The sequence below is a fragment of the Meles meles genome, chromosome 16 (assembly GCF_922984935.1).
Source record: "Meles meles chromosome 16, mMelMel3.1 paternal haplotype, whole genome shotgun sequence".
In the NCBI taxonomy this organism is placed as follows: Eukaryota; Metazoa; Chordata; class Mammalia; order Carnivora; family Mustelidae; genus Meles; species Meles meles.
In genome coordinates this window covers 67,994,147-68,013,895 of record NC_060081.1, presented here as the reverse complement: position 1 = coordinate 68,013,895, position 19,749 = coordinate 67,994,147, and the positions used below count along the sequence as shown (strand labels likewise).

At 51.7% G+C, this 19,749-nt stretch overlaps 3 protein-coding genes across 4 annotated transcripts in view; all 3 read right to left on the bottom strand.

Moving 5' to 3' along the window:
- Positions 1 to 1,006: 1,006 nt before the first annotated feature.
- PIGT (phosphatidylinositol glycan anchor biosynthesis class T) lies at positions 1,007 to 10,035 on the bottom strand. Of its 2 annotated transcripts, XM_045981472.1 has the most exons (12): positions 9,815 to 10,034; positions 9,073 to 9,250; positions 7,125 to 7,252; positions 6,685 to 6,785; positions 6,485 to 6,571; positions 5,867 to 5,954; positions 5,660 to 5,757; positions 5,404 to 5,569; positions 4,568 to 4,768; positions 2,528 to 2,693; positions 2,340 to 2,423; positions 1,007 to 1,663 (listed from the first exon to the last, which is right to left on the bottom strand). In XM_045981472.1, the coding sequence occupies exons 1-12, from the start codon at positions 9,999 to 10,001 to the stop codon at positions 1,411 to 1,413; spliced, it is 1,737 nt and encodes a 578-aa protein (XP_045837428.1). In that variant the 5' UTR covers positions 10,002 to 10,034; the 3' UTR covers positions 1,007 to 1,410. The 2 variants fall into 2 exon arrangements, with proteins under 2 accessions (XP_045837428.1, XP_045837429.1); XM_045981473.1 differs by lacking the exon at positions 2,340 to 2,423 and having other exon boundaries at positions 9,815 to 10,035.
- Positions 10,036 to 16,042: 6,007 nt separating this feature from the next.
- DBNDD2 (dysbindin domain containing 2) lies at positions 16,043 to 18,591 on the bottom strand. The gene is made up of 3 exons (XM_045980918.1): positions 18,453 to 18,591; positions 18,121 to 18,258; positions 16,043 to 16,727 (listed from the first exon to the last, which is right to left on the bottom strand). Exons 1-3 carry the CDS (start codon positions 18,589 to 18,591, stop codon positions 16,522 to 16,524), a joined length of 483 nt encoding a protein of 160 aa, XP_045836874.1. The 3' UTR covers positions 16,043 to 16,521.
- Positions 18,468 to 19,749, bottom strand: part of SYS1 (SYS1 golgi trafficking protein) — a 38,337-nt gene continuing 37,055 nt past the window's right edge. The window contains exon 3 of the mRNA XM_045980920.1: positions 18,468 to 18,599. Coding sequence (XP_045836876.1) covers positions 18,593 to 18,599 — 7 coding nt within the window. The 3' untranslated portion in view covers positions 18,468 to 18,592. The remainder of the gene's footprint in view (positions 18,600 to 19,749) is intronic.

The window sequence follows — 19,749 nt, the reverse complement described above, 5'->3', positions numbered from 1 at the left end:
CCCAGGCCAGAATAGCCTGTACCCAGTCATACATACATAATGTCCTGAGCTGGATCCGGTCCGATGGAAGAGACAGCCCCTGTGCCTCCAGGGAGCTTAGAGTTCAATGGAAGTTAAAGAACAAGAACAACGAGGGTGAAAGGAACCTGTAAAGGTTAAGTCCAGGGAGCTCTGGGAACAGAGGGAAGGGGCATCTACAGCAGCTTGGTGTATCAGGGAAGACTTCCTGGAGGAACTAACTCTCTGGTTTTTAAGAGTGGCTTTAAGAGTGAACCAGGCAGTAGAGGACAGTCTCTGGTTGGGGGGACAGGACATTCTAAGCCAAACCGTTCCGATGGGAGAGCTGGGAAAGGGACGGGCAGATGGCAAATACTTATTACACTTAATGCCAAGTGTGCCAGAGGCAGAGACAGAAGATGTGGGCAGGGAGGGGCATCTGCCTAAGGGCCTACCACAGGAATCCAGGGTTTTATAACCAGAAGGGGAGGTGGGCAGGGGCAGGCCTTCATCCAGTGGACCTGGCTTCAAAGCCTGTGGGAGGTCTAAGGAACCACCCAGAACACAAGCTCATGAAAAGCCTGACAGAAACTCCAAGTCTGGGCTACGACTGAATTCACGGGGTCTAGACCCCAGAAATCTGCATTATCTTCACAAGCATCTCAGGGGATTCCAGGGCACAACAGAGAAAACCAACACATGAAGCTCATCCCCCTCCTCACCTCTACCCCTGGTGACAGGTCACTGGTTCCCAGGGCTCCTGAGAGGCAGGAGGATGGTTCATGGTCATGGTCATGGATACACTTCTATAAATACTCCCGGCCAAACCCAGGGAGCTCTGGGAATCACCAGTGAGGAGGAAGCAAGAGAGTAGAAGAAATTTTTAGCAGGAGGAAGAGGAGCTTTGTCTGTTGGGGTTTTGGAGGGGGCAGTTTAGGAAGTCTTATGCAGGTGCTCAGGAAACAAACCCTAGCTCCCTCTTCCTGGGCCTCAAGGACAGGAGGCAAAAACCAAGGAAGCCGCTTTTATTCCACAACCGGTAAGTCCCAGCTACCACAGTGATACGAGTTCTTCACAGCATATCTGGGTCAATGCTGTCCTAGAGCTTTCTGCCGCGATGGAAACATTTGTCCACACTGTCCAAGAGAGCAGCCACGAACCACTGTGGTTACTGAGCACTTGAAATATGGCTGGAATAGCAGAGGAAATGAATTTTTAAATTACTTTAAATTGAAATGCCACACCTGGCTCAAGGCTACGGAACTGGACAGCACAGCTATGCCCCAGCCTCAGGCAGGGCCAGTTTGGTTTACAAGCCAACTCTGGAGAGAGCAAGTGGCAGAAAGAGCCCTTGGGGCCATCAGCAGCCCTCTCCAGGGAGCAAGAGCAGCCCCGCTGTGCAGGGGGCAAATCTCAAAGTGGGGGGACACCACGGGCACGCCGGATGAGGTTGGCCAGCCGCTTGGCCAGGCCGCCCGTGCTGGGCTCCTCGATGTGGAAGGTTCTGGTGAGGAGATTGTAGAAGGAGCCATAGCACACGGCCACCACAGTGCACGTGAGGCAGATGACGTTGTAGGGCATGCTGAAGTCCGGCGTGGGCAGGTTCACCAGCAGCGGCTCCGTGTACAGGCGCACAAAGTAGCTAGAGCTGTCGGAGACCGGGTACCTGGAAGTCAGGAAGGAGAGGTAAGCGAGACAGGCCTAGGATGTCCCCGTTGCCTCTCCAAGCTGCACCGGGCCCATACCCGGTGGGAAGGGCATGCAAAGCCTTGTCAGCCTCAAAACCTTTTTGACAGAAGACATCTCAGGTCAACACAGAAACACGAGACAACACAGGAACCTGATCAAAGACGAGCAGCCTGTGCTGAAGGGAGGGATGGGACCCTGCCTTTGCTCGCTGCTTCTTCCTTAGCCTCTGGTCTCTGCCTCGAGGCTGTCTCCTCAGAGAAGCCCTCCTGGATAAGGCCCTTGATTACTTCCCAGCACCCCTGGCCCCATGACCCTAGACCAAAATCTCCCCTTCAGCCTCTTTACATGAGCAGGAGAGGGGCAAAGCTGTTCTGTGTCCTGTGAGACACCCAGTACTCTCTGAAGAATTCGGTAAGCGCTCGGTGAAATATTCGTGACGAGAAACAACGAATACGTGCCGGCTCTAAGTACAGCTCTTCTTGAACCACTTCAGAATCATTTCCTAGAGTCTGGACAAATATTATAGACCACTAGGATTTTTTACTGGGATTGAGTTAACTCAGCACATTGCTTTGGAAGGGGCGACACCCTGCCTTGACCTGGTCACCCACGTGACTGCCCACCCCGAAACCGGCCACAGAGGTCACACTTACAGGGACGTGAAGAGGGGGCTTTCCTCCCAGTCCACGGGCTTGGCTGCCACCATGCTGGGCACAAGGGCACTGAGGACAGACGGGCTGTGGAGAGGCAAACAGGCATTCAGTGTGTGTGGCTCCCTCATTGGGGTGAGCGGCATGGCGGGCGGCCAGGAGGCTGGGGGCAGACTATGAGGGGAGCCCACCTGACATAGAAACCGTGGTTGGGGTCCGGGGTGTACTCAGTCCACTTGAGCAGCGCCCGCTCAAACTGAATGGAGACCTTGGTGGCTGAGTTGGCCGGCAGCTGGATCAGCATCTCCAGGAGGTGTGGCTGTAGCCGGTCCTGAGCCGGCTGGTAGTGGACGTAACCTAGGGACAGACAAGGATCACCCACCCCTTTCTGCGGCTGTCACTCTACCCCTTGAGGCCTGAGGCTCTGGGTCACAAGAGCCAGGCAGGTTCAGGGAGGGGAGCAGGGTCTCGGGAAAGGGCAGCTGTCCCAAGCGCATGTTCAACCCAGTTAATCCTTCCATCACAAAAACTGGGGCGCCCAGCGTCAGGCGCCTCATGTGGCGCAATGGGAAGTTCACAGAACCACCAGGAAGTTTCCTGGCCAAAATGTGGAACCCGAATCTAATCAAGTTTCTTGATCTAACCACCAACACCCAAGAAATGCAGGGGAGAGAAGGGCCCATTAACCACAGGCCCAAGGAGAGATTCAGAATGTAGAACATTCCATTCCATACAACAAATGACCAAGTTTCTTCACAAACAGATTCAAAGAGAGAGAGAGAGAGAAAGAGAGAGAGAGGGAGGGAACTGCTAGAGATTATGAGCCTTAAGAGCAAACAGCCCAATGCAAGATGTTGCTCGTGGGAACCTGAGTGGCAGGAGAGGGAAGAGGACACGAACTCTCTGCTTCTGTTCGGTTTTCTCTAACCCTAAAACCACCCTAAGAAAATGAAGTCTATTAACAAGATCAAGCAAATGCAATACGAGGACCCTGTTTAGATTCTAACTCAAATGAACTATCAAGTGTTACTGTTCACTGGGGCGAGTGGGCGTGCTAAGGACCGGCGGTGTTTTGGGGAGACCCTCTCCCTGTTAGAGACGTAGACCGAAGCACTGAAAGGTGGATCTGCATCTAGGATCGAAAGAAACTCCAGCAGAAAAGTAACAAAACCGAGAAAACGAATCAAGGGCAGAGATGACACACGGAGCGGGGGAGCCAGAGACGGAAGCCGGCCCCGTGGGAATGTGTCACGCTCCCTCAGGTGGGTGTGTGCTTGACACTTTTCAGAGCCAAAGGTTAAAAAACAAAACAGGAAAGCCTACAAAATACAGGCGTAAATGTTCGAGGATTCTGAAGGGGACGCAAACAGTGGTGCTGAAGGTCAGAACAGCCCGGGTCAGAACGTGCAGACAACGATAGGGGTAGTCACGGACGGTGAGTCTGGATGTTTGGAATGTGCCAGAACCTCCTCCTGACAAGTCTTCGGGGTTAGGTCTCCCACCACTCCAAACCACAATGGCTTTAGTACTATGCTAAACTCCTCTTCAGAAAAAGCGTGGCAAATAAAAATAAATTTTTAAAACGCCTCTTTACCCCTCCCGAAGAGGCAAAAACCATCTATTCCAGCTTTATCTTTTTGGTTTCCAATACCGTTTTCCTTGCTGCTAACCCATTCTCCACTGCAGGCCTACAAATCCGCAAAAGGACATGTCCGGGGCACCAACGAAGAAGGGGCAAGGAAATAAAAGTCGGGAAATCACTGCTCTCACAAAGTCCTCTTAAGAACCACCAGTCCTGGGGCGCCTGGGTGGCTCAGTGGGTTAAAGCCTCTGCCTTCGGCTCAAGTCATGATCCCAGGGTCCTGGGATCGAGCCCCACATCAGGCTCTCTGCTCAGCAGAGAGCCTGCTTCCACCCTGTCTGTCTGTTGCTCTGCCTATTTGTGGTCTCTCTCTGTCAAATGAATAAATAAAATATTTTTAAAAATAAATTAAAAAAAAAAAAAGAACCCCCAGTCCTGTGTGTTTTAATTATCTCTGCTTTATAAATTACTTCTAGGTCTGGCACAGTAAGGCTACCCTCCCCACGTTTCAAACTCTTCCAAATTCTGCCTATGTGCTTTTTCAAGGTACGTGAGGAATCACTGCCCTGAGAAAGGGGGGTCTGGGGGACCTGGAGGGAGAATAAGACGGGGCAGGGGAGGGGTGGCGGCTGCGGGCCTTGGCTCTCACTCGGTTTGTTCTCCTTGCCCTTGGAGGTGATGGAGAGGGTATGCACATAGAGCCGCAGGTACCAAGGCACGGTGTCCAGCAGCAGCACAGGGAAGGCCCGGTACGGGTGAGTGTTGTACAGAAGCGTGTTCAGCTCCCCGCTCTGCAGCCCGTAGCCGCTCACGTATCGCTGGGCGTGCAGGAACGGCGCCGGAGGGGCCTCTGTGAAGACAAGTCTACAGTTAAGAGCTTCTAAAAGAAAGGGTCACTCCTCACCCACACTTCCCTGGTCATGTCCAGAGTCTCACAGCCAGGGAGGCGACGGGGAAGAGCGTGGCCTCCAGACCTGGGAAGCGTGCATCCCGGGATCATTCCTGTCTTCCCCTGCCCAGAGCACGACAGAGTCGCTCTTCTGTACTAAGTACCCATATGTGCCGAGCCCTGCGCCTCCAACCCAAACCAGGTGCCCTCATGATAGTCTGCACTTGGCCTCAGGAACAATGAATGCGCTAATTGTTTCAGACCTGCCTCAATTGACAGACATTACGTCTCCTGAATGCAGGGCATCTTCAGTCTTCAAAAAATATTTGCTAATAATTAAATGAATGTGTGAATAAACTCTGTGTTTTGCATTAATAATCTCATCCAATCTGCTAGGTAATTATGTCCCCATTTTCTAGATGAGGCAGTGAGGTTAGGAACCTGCGCAAGGTCATAGAGCTTAGAAGATGTGGAGTTAGAATCAAGACATCGACTCAGGACCTGGGTCTAACCACACGCCTCGCATCCCAAGTAGGAGTCTCCCCTGAGACGGAAAGCCCCGTAGCCCAAGGCCCTGCTGGCCCATGAGTGCCCACCATGCTCGGGAGGGCTCCGCCACTTGAGCTGGAGATTGAGGTTACGGGAGTTGTTGATCACGGCTGTGTCAAGCAAGTCGTAGACGGCGTAGGTCTTCCGGGTCCCCAGGGTGACATCCTGGTATGTAGTGGTTGGGGGCGGGTTCACCTCCAACGTCTCATTGTCCTGGGGGCACAAGGGCAGGGCTGTGAAGTGAGCAGAGGCACAGACTGGCCTTGGGTGGAGGGGAACGACTGTGATTGGAGACACGGGTACCTGGTTGTGGCTGGTGATGTCCACATAGACACGGCTCTCTGACGCCAGGGGACAGGGCTCTGTGAGGGTTCGGGAGAACATCCGGAAGAGGGACCAGTCTGAGGAGCAGAGAGGAGGGTTGAGCGGGACTGAGGATTAGGCCTGGTCCGCAGACATAGGGTGGGACCCGTGACGGTGGGTACCCAGCAAGTTGCTGAGGCAGCCTACCTTTCTTCCCCTGTCCTGTGATGAAGGCATCGTACACCACGGAAAGGGTCTGCCTCAGCTCCCAGGAGATGCTGGTACAGTGCGCGTTCTACCAAAAGGGCCAGACAGCAGCAGTCAGGACGCAACCCTCCCCACGCCACCACGCACCGCCCCAGGGACTCCCACCTGGGCTTGTCCCTTGTCTGTCGTGTACCCTCCCACCCACCCACTTGCTTCCGTTCACTACTGAGCATGCGGCCCTGTGCCAGCAGGGGGATGTGCACCAGCCAGAGAAACCGCCACCGCCACCCACAGGCACTGGCACTCCTGTTATTCTCACTTGACAGATGACGAAATCAGGCTCAGGGAAATGAAACGATGTGCTCGAGGTCATGCCCGCTGAGTGACCGGGCTGGCCGCTGCGCGCACAGCTTTGTCCTCCACCACGATGCCCCATGACATGGATTTTCTGAACGCTTGCCAGGCAGCCACTGCGTTTCCACGGTGTGTGCCAATGCCCCAAACAATCGGGATCCCAGCTAACGCTTTTGGCGCGGCCCGCAAAACACACCGGACAACTTCATCGGCACGTTCTCTTGGAATCGCCTGAGGGCACCTGCCCCCCAACCCATGACTTACTCTGCACACAGGACGGATGTGCACCGCCTGGGAGTGGTAGCTGGTGTGGAACAAGCGGTCAGCCTTCAGCAGCACAGACAAGCCTGCCTGGAGGAAGCAGGAAGAGAGGAAGAGTCAGGGCCCCTCACCGTGGGACACCTGTGCAGGGGCCTGGAGGTCAGGCAGGGAAGCGGCGGGTGCTCAGAGCACTCTGGCCTCACCTTGGAGCTACAGGGCAAGAGCTTCTTCCACGGGGTGAGGTTCTCCGTGCAGACGACCTCCCGCGGCAGCACAGCGTAGCGCAGGAAGGAATGATCAGTGCCTGAGGGAGACACGAGTCTGTCTAGGGTGGGCCCTGTGGCCCAACAATTCAGGACCCACACTCCTAAGACAGTGGGAGAGGAGCCCCCTCCTGCTCGCCATGCAGCTCTCCAGTACCACCACCCTAATGGTGCCAGCTGGGGGTGCCATGGGATGATGCCCCTCCCATCCTTGGGAGAAGGCAAGTTAGAGACAACATGGTCTCAGGAAGCCTTCCTCCCGGGTCTGCACACCCAGGGGATTTAGGATCCGGCCCAGCTGAAGGAGGAGGAAGCTGAAGATAAAAGGAGGCAAACGTTCGGGCAAGAGGGAGAAGGAAAGGGCCACGGGGCTATCTCACCATTGGCCAGCCCCAGAGGTTTGAAGGAGGCAGTGGGAGTGACCGTGTTGGTAGAATCGATGAAGTTCAGAGAGGCGCAGAAGATCCCCGAGAGGACATTACTGAGCTCCTTCCAAGATTTATCCACGCTGGATGGAGACACAAACCCACTCACTGGCGCGGGGCTCCCTCTCTCCAAGCCTGCACTTGACAGACTGGCTAGCTGATGCAGCTGCCGTGTACCCCCTGTCCTGCTCAGCTGCCTCCTGGGTCTTGCCCTACCCACCCCTTCCTCCTTACTCTCTTCATCCCGGCATCCCCAAAGGTCTGCTCAGGCGATTCCTCCTCCTGCCAGGCAACACGCTACTCGCCCCTCTCCACCCACAGTCAAAGAGGCTCCCTCCTCTAGAAAGACTTTCCTGCCTTCCACACCCACAGCCTCCTCCTGAGCTGCCATCTGACTAGCTGAGCCTCTCCTGAGGTCCCTCCTGGGACATGGTGAGGGAGCGGCAGCCTCTTGTTCTAAGCATCTCTTCTCCTCCAACTAGGCTATGAGCAACCTGGGCATGGGGAACAAGTCTGGGTCACCTATGTATATCCCACAACACCACGTAAAGTGCCCACATCTTCAGAGGCTTAGATCAGCCTGCTGATCCACTCTGAGGTGTGCCCAGCTAGGCAAAAAAGACAGACTTCCTGGTGCACACACCCTGGCCATGAGAGTAAGTCCTGCCTCTACCCTCAGAGCGGGAAGTCCTACATCCATAAAGGCTCACTGAACAAGGGAAAACAACCATTCTAGTACCCTACAAAAATATCAAATTGGAAAGAAAAGTATCACAACAGATTTGCTCTCCATATTAAGAACAGAAAGTATAAAATCAAAATTCTAAACACCAGCTCCATGTTATAGGAAATTATGAGCTGAGGGGAGACAGTGATAGCCAGGCAGAGGGGGGCACTGGGGGGAAGGAGGGACAAAGGAGTTAGAGTTCAGGCAAAAAAGAAAGACTCGGCAAATCTAGAAGTCACTGCTTGCACCTTATTTGGTAACATCTTAGCATTGTCCTGGGGTTTTTTGATAACCCTCCGTTCAGAGCTTTTCAATTGCCCCAATAGTTAAGACTCATGTAAAGACTGCAGAATTGAAGCCTGAAAGCTCTATACAAGCTGTAATCATGTTTCACGTGGTGAGCACAACACTGACCCACGCCGCTTTTCTTACATTTTGAAATTACTGATATTTAAGTTTGCCAATTTTCACACTAAAATCCAGATTTCTGGCATCTCTTGAAAATCAGATTACCTGATGACAGTAAGCCTCTATTCCCAGATGGCCACAATCCACTGGGGGTGAGTGACAGCTGTCCTCTCAAGCTCTCTAGCCTGCCACAGTCCCCACCACTCCCTATTATGTCCCCCTTTTAAAATCATGTTTGTCCTACAGATTTCTCATAGTGGGATTAAGAGCAAATTGTGGTACAGCAGTGGTACCTAAACCTGTCCCTCTCCCAAACAAAAGCCAGTCCTCCAATGCCGAGATCTGGGATCCTGTAGGTCAATTCTAGCCCACAGATGTTTTGTTTGGCCCTCATGGTATCCGTATCATCATCATCATCATCCTCATCATCATCATTATGTGAATGTCTTTTAAAAGGTCACCCAGTTTGCCACAGACTTCTACTGCCTTATATCCAAGTAAGCTTCAAGTTACTTGTCACCTGTCTCTGTAGATACATCCATGTGCCATCTCAGGTCTGGAAGCATCAGGGAAGTGAAAAACACCAAAGTAAAGAATGCCACTCAGTAATATGGTAATATCGTTTCTTATTTCCGATGCTACCTTTACCCCTCAAGGAACTGCTGTCTGCTGGAACTGCTGCCCCCCAAGAGCAGTGGCAGGATGACAACACCGGCCACTGCCACATTCCCTCCATTGCCTGCAACAGGACTCAGGGTGGGCACTCACTCAGTGACGGTGTCCTGGAACCAGACCCAGAGTTCTGCACCTGATGGGGCCTGCAGGAAAGGTGGCCCCCAGTACCGCGTCCTCCAGAAGCCTTGTGTGAATGACAAGTGCAGCTCTCGAAGAGAATACTTGGAGATCAACTGCCCCAGGGCTTTGGGAAACAGCCTATAATGAGACACTGGAAAAGGGGAGTAGGTGAGTGATGATCCGGGAGGACGGGTTCTCAGCCACCCCAAAGCAGCAACAGACCCCGAGCTCTGAGGCCAGAGAGATCTGAATGCAGGATGAAACTGCCACTCACTAGCGATGTGATCTTGACCAAGTAAGTGCCTTTATCTGTCTACATCTCCAACTTCTTCCTCACAATCTCTTACAGAACTTAGCTCTGTGCCTAGCCCCCAGGCTAAATGGCAACAGCCAACAGCATCATCATCGGTGGCATTGTCGACAAAGGGTTCTAACTAAAGGAAGGGAGTAGCAGCCCGGACCTGAGGAAGGAGCACCGGGTCTAGGAGTCTGGAGGAGTCAGCGCTCCTCTCCGGGCCTTAGTTTCACCACCAGTACAATGGGGTTCTTCAATAACTATCCCATCTTCCCCAAATAGCTAGTGTATCCAGCCCCAGGCCCAGGAGCCGGAACTACCCCCCCACCCCCCGGGACCAGGCTCCGCCCCCGGGATCCTGCCTCCACGCCCCCTCCCAGTAGGTGCCACAGCTGTCTTTCCCCAGTCTCATCCTCTCACCTTCTTCCCGCTGCAAATCCGAATCCCACCGTGTGCGGAACTGGAATGTGGCGGCTACGTCCCCAGACGGCAGCGGGGTGATAACGAGCTCCTCCCGCAGGGTGTCGCGTGGGGGCTCTGCATGGCCCCTGCCCCCCGGCCCCAGGAGCAGCAGCACGAGCACAGCGAGCGGCAAGGCCGCCGCCATGCCTGCGGCTGCTTCCGCCTCCCAGCGGTGCCCGCCCCCACGAAGGCCGGCCTCCAATGGGAAGAGCGCAAGAGAAATGACTTCCGGTGCTATCCCGGAAACCGGGGCGAGGTTACCAGAGAGGCGGCCGGGCTGGGTCCCTCAAGGCGGATGGGTTTGAGGGGGCACGAGGGGCGGTGGACATCTGGCTCGACTGGGGGCTAGATTGAGGACCCCCCCCCTTTGGGGTATTCGTGTCCATTCGAATGTGCTTAATAATACCGAGCGCCGCCGCTGCCGCTGTGCCTATGTGATAGTTGAGGAAACACTGAAAAAGTCTTTCGCGCGGGTCACATGGCAGGGCTCGTGCACGCGGCTTCCTCAGCTTCTAGGTGTGTCCATTCGCCCAGTCCTAAGCCGGATGCAGGGCTTTCCTGTAAAACCCCCAAATAACTGGCCCCTTTACTATGAAAAATGTCAAACATCAGCAAAGTTGAAAGAATGAACACCTGTTACAATGAACACTTATTTCCCCATCACAGAGACTCCCCCATTAACATTTTACTATACTGGCTTTATCACATTTTGGTCTGTAAGTCCCTCAATTCCTCTTATGTTCTGACACATGTCAAGGTAAATTGCAGACATAATTACACTTCTCCCCTAAATATTTCGGCATGCATGTCACTAAATAAAGCTTAATGTTCGTTTACATTTTGGTGTAAAATTTATACACAAATGCACAACTCTAAAGTGCACATTCACGGAGTCTGACAAAAGCATACACCTGTGTAAACCAAACTCCTATCAAGATATAGAACATTCCTAAAACCCCAGAAAGTTGGTTAATGCCCATTGCCAGCTGATCCCTGGCCCCTCATACCTTCCATTCGCTATCCATTTTTCTCCACAAAATAATCTGTTCTAGAGGTTCATGTGAGTGAAACCATCATATAGAACATGTATTTTCTTGTGTAAGAGTTCTTTCACAGAAAGAATGTTTCTGAGAATCATCCGTGTTCTCGCTTGTATCAGCAGTTTCTCTTTAGTGCTACGTGGTCTCACATTGTAAGAATACACCTCAGGGGCACCTGGGTGGCTCAGTTGGGGGGGGTCCTGGGATCGAGTCCCGCATCGGGCTCTCTGCTCAGCAGGGAGCCTGCTTCCCTCTCTCTCTGTCTCTCTGTCTCTCTCTCTCTGCCTACCTTTGTGTCTACTTGTGATCTCTCTCTGTCAAATAAATAAATAAAATCTTAAAAAAAAAAAGAATACACCTCAGTTTATCCATTCTGCTGATGATCAACACCTGAATTCTTTCAAGTCTTTATTATGAAGTCGGTTGCTGTATACCTTATTGTCCGTTGGGTAAATAGTTAGGAGTGGTCAAAGGTCATAGATAATGTTTAACTTTTTAAGTAACTGCCGGATCTTTTTCCAAAATGTATCATTTTATACTTGCACCAACCATATATCAGAGTTTTGGTTGGTCCACATCCTGCTCAACTTTTGTTTTTAATTTGAGGGTACTTTTTAGCTTGAGCCATATGGTATATGTAGTGGTATCTTACTGTGGTTTTATTTTATTTCCCTGATACCTAATGATGTTGAGCATCTTTTCATATGCTTATTGGCCATACATATATTTTTTCTTGTGAAGAGTTGAAATCTTTTTGTATCCCCCATGATTTATATTGGCTTGTTTGCCTTGTTACTGAGTTGGTGGAGTTCCGATGTTAAATTCCTGCTTTGGTTTTTCCAGATGCCCTATGAGGAACACATTCATGAAGGATTTCGCTCATAGTCTCTTGGTAAAACTCACAACGATACTTCTACAGAGAGTCAAATTTGGTTTTGGACAGGTCTGCCCAGATATACCCCAACCAACCAAAGAGGAAGTGTCAAAAAGATGTCTTTCTGTCATTATGCCCTCATTCTACTTCCAACTAGTGTTCTTCTCCCACTCGACATGGAATAAAGGCCATGAGTTTAGATGTCAGGAAAACCCCCAGACCAGCTTTTCATCCACAGGAGCATGAGCAAGCTGAGGATTGCTTTTCATCCTTAAAATGGATGAACCTCCTTTCAGGGTCGTTGTAAGGACTAGAAATTATGTATATGTAGGACCTAGAATGTAGTAAGTGCTTAATAATATCGACCATCATCGACTCAAACAGTTCTTGGAGGTAGGGTCTGTGATCTCCATTTTGCAGATGGGAAAACAGGTACAGAAACTCAGATGTTGCCTAAGATCACAGTCTGTCGTGAAGCCAGGACCAGAGTTTATTCCATCAACCTCAAAAAAATAAAATAAAATAAAAATAAAAATAAAAGAGGAGCTGCCATCATTATGATTATTTTATATTTCTATGCTTTGTCTTCTTTTGAAATTGCCTGTCCTCATCATTGAAGACCCAGTCGCCTCCAGACTTAGCTTCTCCCTTCATACTGTTTTACAGTTTTCTGTGCACTTCTGCTACAGCCTGTGTTCTCTTTCTGTTATCTGTGGCCACATCTGCGCCTAGGAGAGCTCCTGGTCACCTTTGTATTCCTGTTGCCTAAGCAAGGAGGCCAGCACAGACCAGGTGCTCAACAATGTGTGGATGAACGAGTCATAGCACAGTTCATACTGTCCCCACACTGCCATGCTGTTCCCAGTGTCAGGTTCTGTGCATTCTTTAGGAACTAGTGTGCACCTTCCAGGGAATCTTCTCCCAAGCAGCGGTCCCTCCTATTTCCTCCATAAATAGGATTCTATGGGATGAGTCTGTCTTCTTCCCTCCGCAATAGCCACACTGTGGCTTGGAGACTGAAAGCTGGGCCGCTTGCCTCGGAGCTGGCTCCAGATCATCCTCTCCTCTCCAGGGGCACTGCATGGCCTCAAGAAAGTCAGCTGGAGCTGCTGGCTCTGAAGGCTGGCCAAGCCCCTGTGGTTTGGCAGAAGAAGAGATCATTGTCCAAGCAGGAAGTGGTCCTGGGGTCTCTGCTGACCCTAGACTTTTCCAGGCAGGGCTAGGGCTCATGACAGCTGACCTGGAAGCTCCCCAGAGGCTCACACACAATTCTGCTTCTCCAGACAACTGGAGATCCCTGTCCCCAGGCAGGCACCCTGCCCCAAACCTCACAGATCTTAGCATCACGTGCCTGGAGTACTAAGAGATTTGTCGACATATTGACAGCAACCAAGCTAGTCTAGCTTCCCGTCATTTGCCTTGGAGGGGAGTAGGGTGATCCTGGGAACTGAGAAGCCCGGTAGAACAGAGTCACGGACTTCACAGGCTGCAGCCCAGAGAAGGCTCAGCCACAGTCAGACAGGTGGTTGAGCTTTGCTACTCCAAAGGCAGGGAGAAGGCACAAGGACAGGGCCAAGCCTGTTATGTGCAGCAAAATCATAAGCAACCCAGAAAAACTGCAAAATTTCACACGAGACTGAGCCCCGGCCCAGTTTAGTAGATGATCTCAACTTGGACACAGAGGTTTTTAGACAAAAGGAGCACAAAACTCCCACAAGTTTCTCACCAGCGCTAGGAAAAGCACTTCAGAGCTGTCACTTACAATGGCCTCCTACAGGGGTGGAAGCAGGCTGGGACTATGGGAAGACTGCAGGCCTGTCACTCACTCAGCCTGGGTGGCACAAAGAACTTTGGGATTTAGGCTGGAGGCCACTGATCCCATGGGTTGTGTTTGATGTACAAAGGGAGGTGGAATGGTTTCTTTTTTCTGATGTGAGAAATGACTAGATGCCCTTACAGGCTGGGTCCTAGAACCCTCCTTTCTCCTTCCACTCCCCCTCCCTCCCTGGGCACGCACACTCTCTCGCTTACCACCTACACACTGGTTGCTCCCATCTATTTATTTTCTCAGCCTAATCCTCTCTAAATCCAACACTCCGAGTGCCCACCCAACATGTCTTCCTGCAGGTCTCAGAAGTACCTCAAGTTCACCATGGCCAAAACCAAACTTGCAACCTTCTTCCAAGACTTGGCTCTGCCCAGCACTCCCCATCTGGGAGAACAACCCTCCACATCATCCTGTTGCACAAGGGAGAAACAATGGTGGCACCCTGACCTCTTCCTCTCACCTACCTGTCAAATCTTTTGGAACCTGTCCCCTAAATCTCTCTCTTCATTCCTTCTACCTTTCTACAACCCGTCCACCTCCATGCTAGTCCATTACCCCGCTATGTAGCTGCCATCCACTCCTGGTTCCCAGGCATCCAGGCTGGTGCTCTCTAGTCAGCACTCCACAAGGAGCCTCCCCCCTCCCCCCTGCGTCCCTTACTCCCCTTCCTTGACTCCTTCTTATCCTTCAGGGCTCAGCTCAGATGCTACTTTCTCAAGGGAAATGCCCCATGACTCCTCTTAATAGGTTATTAATTCCTTCCTCGCACTGGTCAGAGTTGCAGTTTTGCACCTGGACCCCCCACTAGACTCGACTCCCATAAAAGCGGCACTTTCTTTTTTCCACTCTACATTCCTCACTCAATGTCTTACAGATGTTTAACACTGACATTTAATTTAATAAATATTTATAGAATGAATGTCATTTATTTTTTATAGCCTGCCTCAACCCAGTCAAGCTGATCATTGTCTCTCGCACGGGAGTATCGTGTTAGGTGTCTGTCCTGAGCCTGTCCTCCTCCAGCATATTCCCTACACTGTGGCCAGAATTACCTTTTTAACAAGCAAATGCAACCACTTGTAGTCCTTCATTACCTCCCATAAAGTTCAGATTCATTAACGTGGACTCTAACGTGTAAAGTGCCAGTTACCTATGCAAAGACTATTGTCCTCTTGTTCCTTAGAAACATAACCCTGATTTTTATCAACACAGCAGCGTGCTCTACTAAAGCCCCATCCCGACCTCTCCAGTAGCCATGGTGCTTCTGAGAGGTTTGAAAGGTAGGACAGAAATCAGATGCACTGACTCAAAAAGCTTATTGTCTTTCCAAAGGCCAGAATTTTCTTTCTTCCAGGTAACATTGTGTCCCTATGTCTATAAAACATCTGTGAGACGTTGCTCACATTAGCAAGCTCTGGTCAGTGGGATGAAAGTGGACGCCACTGGTTAGAACTTCCAAGGACGCGTCCTGAAGCGGAAATCGACAGCAGGCTGTGCTTTGCTGGTCCCCAGTTTCTCTCCCACTTTCTCCTGGTTTCAAGGACACGATGGGCAAAGCTTCAATAGCCATCTCAGACAGGAGCTGTCAATGGGAATTCGAGCCCTGTGGCTGGGACAGCTGAGCAAAAAGAGCCAAAAAGGACCTCGGAGCAGCCACATACCCCTGCACTTTGGACTTCTTTTATATGAGGAAATAAATTAAGCCTCTGACCTTTTACTAGCAGCCAAATTGAAACTTGATATAGGCTTACAAGTATTTCACGAGTAACCTTGGTCAGTGTCCCCTCTCTCACCTACCTCTCGTCCCGGGTTGCCACAGTGCAGCCCCGCTGAATGTCTCTCAGTTCCTCAGAGCTATTTCTCTCCATTTACCGTCTGCCCAGGCTGCTCTTTCTGCTGGGATTACAGCCCCCACTTGGCAAACTCCTACTCAGCCTCTGGATCTCAGCTTAAGAATCAGCTCTACGGTGGCCAAATGAGCGATTTTCTGATACCAGAGTTGTTCTTCATCATGCTACTGATTACCCCGTGAACCGTGGTGTTTACCTGGTTTTCTCCGCCAGAGAGAGAGTCAGGTACTGAAGGCAGGGGTGCAGACTGTCTTGTTCAGAACTGTTTTCCAGGGGCGCCTGGGTGGCTCAGTGGGTTAAAGCCTCTGCCTTCAGCTCAGGTCATGACCCCAGGGCCCTGGGATCGAGCCCCACATCAGGCTCTCTGCTCAGCGGGGAGCCTGCCTCCCCCTCTCTCTCTGCCTGCCTCTGCCTACTTGTGATCTCTCTCTCCATTGAATAAATGAATAAAATCTTAAAATAAAGAAGAAGAAGAACTGTTTTCCAAACGCCCGGCACATGTATTCAAGAACTATTTCCTGAAGAGATGGAGGGACAGCGTTGGTTGGACAGAGTGGGTCTGAGATCTCCGCAACGTGACACAGGAAGGGGAGCGGTTGGTGGATTATTTTTTATTATTTATACCGTGCCCTTTTCCCAAACAGGATGTGGGGGAGCAGGACGGCTGGAGTACCACTACTCAGGGCGTGCTAGGAGCTCACGTCCACTTAGAGACACGGGTTTAGGAGACACTATCAGAAGACGGCAGGATAGTGTGGGGGAGGGAGGGGTGCTAGGGAAAGCAGTAGCATCTTGTCCTGCCTCATCTCCCATCTCCTCGCCTGTAAGCCCTACCTCCGGGGAAGCCAAAAACTGGTGGGAGGGAGGTGGGAGCCAAAAACTTGTAGCAGGAAAGGTTAGCAGGAAAGCAGGAGGGTTAATTCCCAGAGAGGGGCGTTATCCCACTGTCCTTGCCTCCCCCCTGGTGCCTACTCCAAGTAAAGAGTCTGGTCTTCTCTGAAGGGCTCTGGCTGGGCCTATGGTCTCCTGTGGAGAAGAGCCGGCTCGGTCAGTCTGTACAGGGAGGCCCACCGCTAGCTGCAAGCTCCAAGCTCTGCCCCTCCATCAGCCCCATCCTCTTCCTCATCAGACTGTGCCAAGGGCGTGTCTGCCCCGCCGTCACTGGGATTTGGGCTGTGCAGGTTGGTGGAGTCGTCAGAAGATGAGGAGGACGTGCGGGATGCAGTCCTGTCTGGCGTCGGCATTGGAAGGCTCAACTCCTCTGGGTGCTCATCCAGCCCTGCCCAGAAAGAAGAGTTGGTCAGGTCCACAAACGGGGCTCCAGGGCACTCTCGGAGATGGTCTGGCCAGGAGAGGCTGAAGTCCAGAGAAGGGCAGGGGAGTGACCAGCCACTGAGCCAGGCCACAAAGAGCCAGGTCCCCGGACTCCCAGTTCCTTCTACTTCACTGCACCATGTCTGGGCCCTAGAGTCGGGTCGATCAATCCGAGTTCAAGCTCTACCTACGTCACCTACTTGCAACTCAGGGGCTATGAGCAAGTCATTCTCTCCCTCAAAGACCATATCTTCTCTAAGAATGCGATATGCACCTATATTCCAGAAGAGTTTTGAGAATAGGGGCGCCTGGGTGGCTCAGTGGGTTAAGCCTCTGCCTTCGGCTCAGGTCATGATCTCGGGGTCCTGGGATCGAGCCCTGCAGTAGGCTCTCTGCTCAGCGGGGACCCTGCTTCCCCCTCTCTCTCTGCCTGCCTCTCTGCCTACTTGTGATCTTTCTCTCTGTCAAATAAATAAATAAAATCTTAAAAAAAAAAAAAAGAGTTTTGAGGATAAAATTGAAGAATGAGTATAAAATATCTGGCATGCAATAGGCCATCTATAAAGAGCAGCAGTTTAAATAAGAGAATACCTATCCTACAGGCTCAACAGATGGGCTTTGGACTGACACAGCCATGGTCTGAACCCAGCTTTTCCACTTTCTGGCTGTGTGACAACATCTGAGTCAAATTTCCTCCTTTATAAAATTGGAGTAATACCACCTGCCCTAATAGGACATTGTAAGGGTTGAACTAATGGACCATTATATTAGCAACCTTAAAAAAAAAAAAAAAAGTGCTCAGTAAATACTCATACAAAGATGGCTAAAATGGTTTAAGTTATCTAATATAAAAATTTATATTTTATATTATTTTAATTACATGAATTAATCAGATTAATTTCACAAATGCAAAATTAACAAAGCCTAAATGGGGCTGGGGCATTCCCAGAAATTTTAGATTGGAAATCTGTCACCCAGTTCCCCTTGGGATCAACCTCCCTAAAATCAGAACAGACAGCTGTTTCACTGGTAGAAACACACATTTCAGGGCACCTGCATGGCTCAGTGGGTTAAAGCCTCTGCCTTTGGCTCAATCATGATCCCAGGGTGCTGGGATGGAGCCCCGCATCAGGCTCTCTGTTTAACAGGGAGCCTGCTTACCTTCCTCTCTCGCTCTGTCTGCCTCTGCCTACTTGTGATCTCTATCAAATAAATAAATAAAATCTTAAAAAAGAAGAAACACACATTTCTAGCCCGTATGAGTACACTTCCCCAGCCCTGCCTTGCAGCCTCACTCCAGAGCCTGCCACTCGGTTCTGGCTAACTGGAGCCCGAGTCCTCAAAGCCAAGAGCCATACCAGATGTCTGGGAGGCTGGTGGAGGGTCCTCACAAGGCAAGAACACATCTGCTCCATCCTGGTCTCCAAGGTCAATAAGTTCTACCTGCTCCAGGGCATCCACGTTCACTTCCATGGAAGAGATACTACCTATGGGGGCTGTAGATCAAGAAGGGGACAAGTCAGGAGGAGGCAGGTCAGAATCCCTAGGATGGTCAAAGGTATATGTCGGGTCCAGAGACAGGAGTCTCCAGGGCCAAAAAAACAAAGGGAAGAGGTTCCCAGGATTCAGGACCTATGAGACCTATCCCCCCACCCCACCCCCATCCCTCTCCCCAGGACTCAGAGCTTACGTCTCTGCGACTCGAGATGCAGGTGGGACAGGGGGAAGACAAACTCTGTCTCCGGCTGTAAAATTTCCTCAAAGAATTTCTGCCGCTCCCGAAGGCGGAGCTGCTGGCGCTCCAGGGCTGCCCGAGGATTCGGGTCCATGTCAGCTCCTGGAACGTGGAAGAGCACATACAGCTATGAAGTTGAGCGGGAATACAATGGGGGCCTGGGTTCGGGGAACCCCTCTGCAGCCAGCATCCTAGCGTTGTAGCCTGGACGCCACCGGACTTGGCCACCTCCTTCCCTCCCTTGAAAGAAAGTCTGTTACTACAAACTTCAAGTCTCAGAGAGAGGCAGGGCTGAGCCTGGCTCCACAAAGGGGATGCTGGTTCCAGGCACGGCAAAAGAAGCTCCTCTGTATTCAGGGAACCGGGCCAACAGCCAAGTCTCACTATCACGGCCTCGTGAGAGGGGTTGGAGGGATTGGTCCAGCCTCAAAGAGGGAGGCACTTCCAACAGACCCAGCCTCCCCTCAGAAGGCCATGGAAGACAGTCAGATGGGGATGTCAAGATGCTCAAGTGTTGCAACTCTGGTTCATGCCCAGCCTTCCAAACCCAAAGACTAAAGCAGCCCCTCTCCGGCCCACACCCCATCACCACCATCCCCTCCAAACCCTGCCCTGAAGTCACAGACCTGACTTCCAGACTCGGCTCTGTCCCTAAGGAAATCATCTTTCCAGCCTCAGTCTTCCCATCCGAAAATGACTTAATAGTCCTACCTGCCTCAAACACAACCCAGCGGCTGCTGGAGCAGGTGCTCTGTAAAATGTAAAGCCCAGACATTGTGCTCTTTCGAGGCGGCCACCCAGCCCCCTCTCTTTCTTCTCCCTACTCTCCAGCCCTTTATTTGAGCATCTCTCTCCCCTGACACATCTCAGGCTTCTATCCCCATTAGTCAGTGAGTAGCAATTGGAAGGGCGGGTCCTGGGTCCAATTTAGACCAGGCCCCCGGGTCCCCATTGCGGAGAGCTTTCCAGAACACCAGAGCTCTGGGCCAGCCCAGGCCCTATACATCCACTCGCAATCACTCCATATCCTTCCGGCGCCGCGCTCTAAGCCCATCACCAGAGGCAAGGGAGCATCTGGCTTGAGGACCAGCTCGTCATCCTCTTTAGCCTGCCTCCCTTGATTCATGGGACTCAGTGTCGGAGACCCCGGCCCGCGCCACAAGGCGCTGCTGCGGACGGCGAGGGATTCAAACCCAACTGGGCCAGCCAGGGCCAAAGACAGTGTGCTGAGACCGGGTGGCCGCCGGCTGGC

Bases quoted from the DNA above. Each gene is read 5' to 3' on its own strand.
- PIGT (XM_045981472.1), bottom strand. From the start codon at position 10,001: ATGGCGGCGGCCTTGCCGCTCGCTGTGCTCGTGCTGCTGCTCCTGGGG. The intron at 6,786-7,124 runs GTGAGATAGCCC...TGTCTCCCTCAG, and splicing joins ACCTCTGGGGCTGGCCAATG to GCACTGATCATTCCTTCCTG. The intron at 1,664-2,339 runs GTAAGTGTGACC...CCTGACTTCCAG, and splicing joins AGCCCCCTCTTCACGTCCCT to GTACCCGGTCTCCGACAGCT.
- DBNDD2 (XM_045980918.1), bottom strand. From the start codon at position 18,591: ATGGACCCGAATCCTCGGGCAGCCCTGGAGCGCCAGCAGCTCCGCCTT. The intron at 18,259-18,452 runs GTAAGCTCTGAG...CTTGATCTACAG, and splicing joins GCATCTCGAGTCGCAGAGAC to CCCCCATAGGTAGTATCTCT. The intron at 16,728-18,120 runs GTATGGCTCTTG...CTTTCTGGGCAG, and splicing joins ACCAGCCTCCCAGACATCTG to GGCTGGATGAGCACCCAGAG.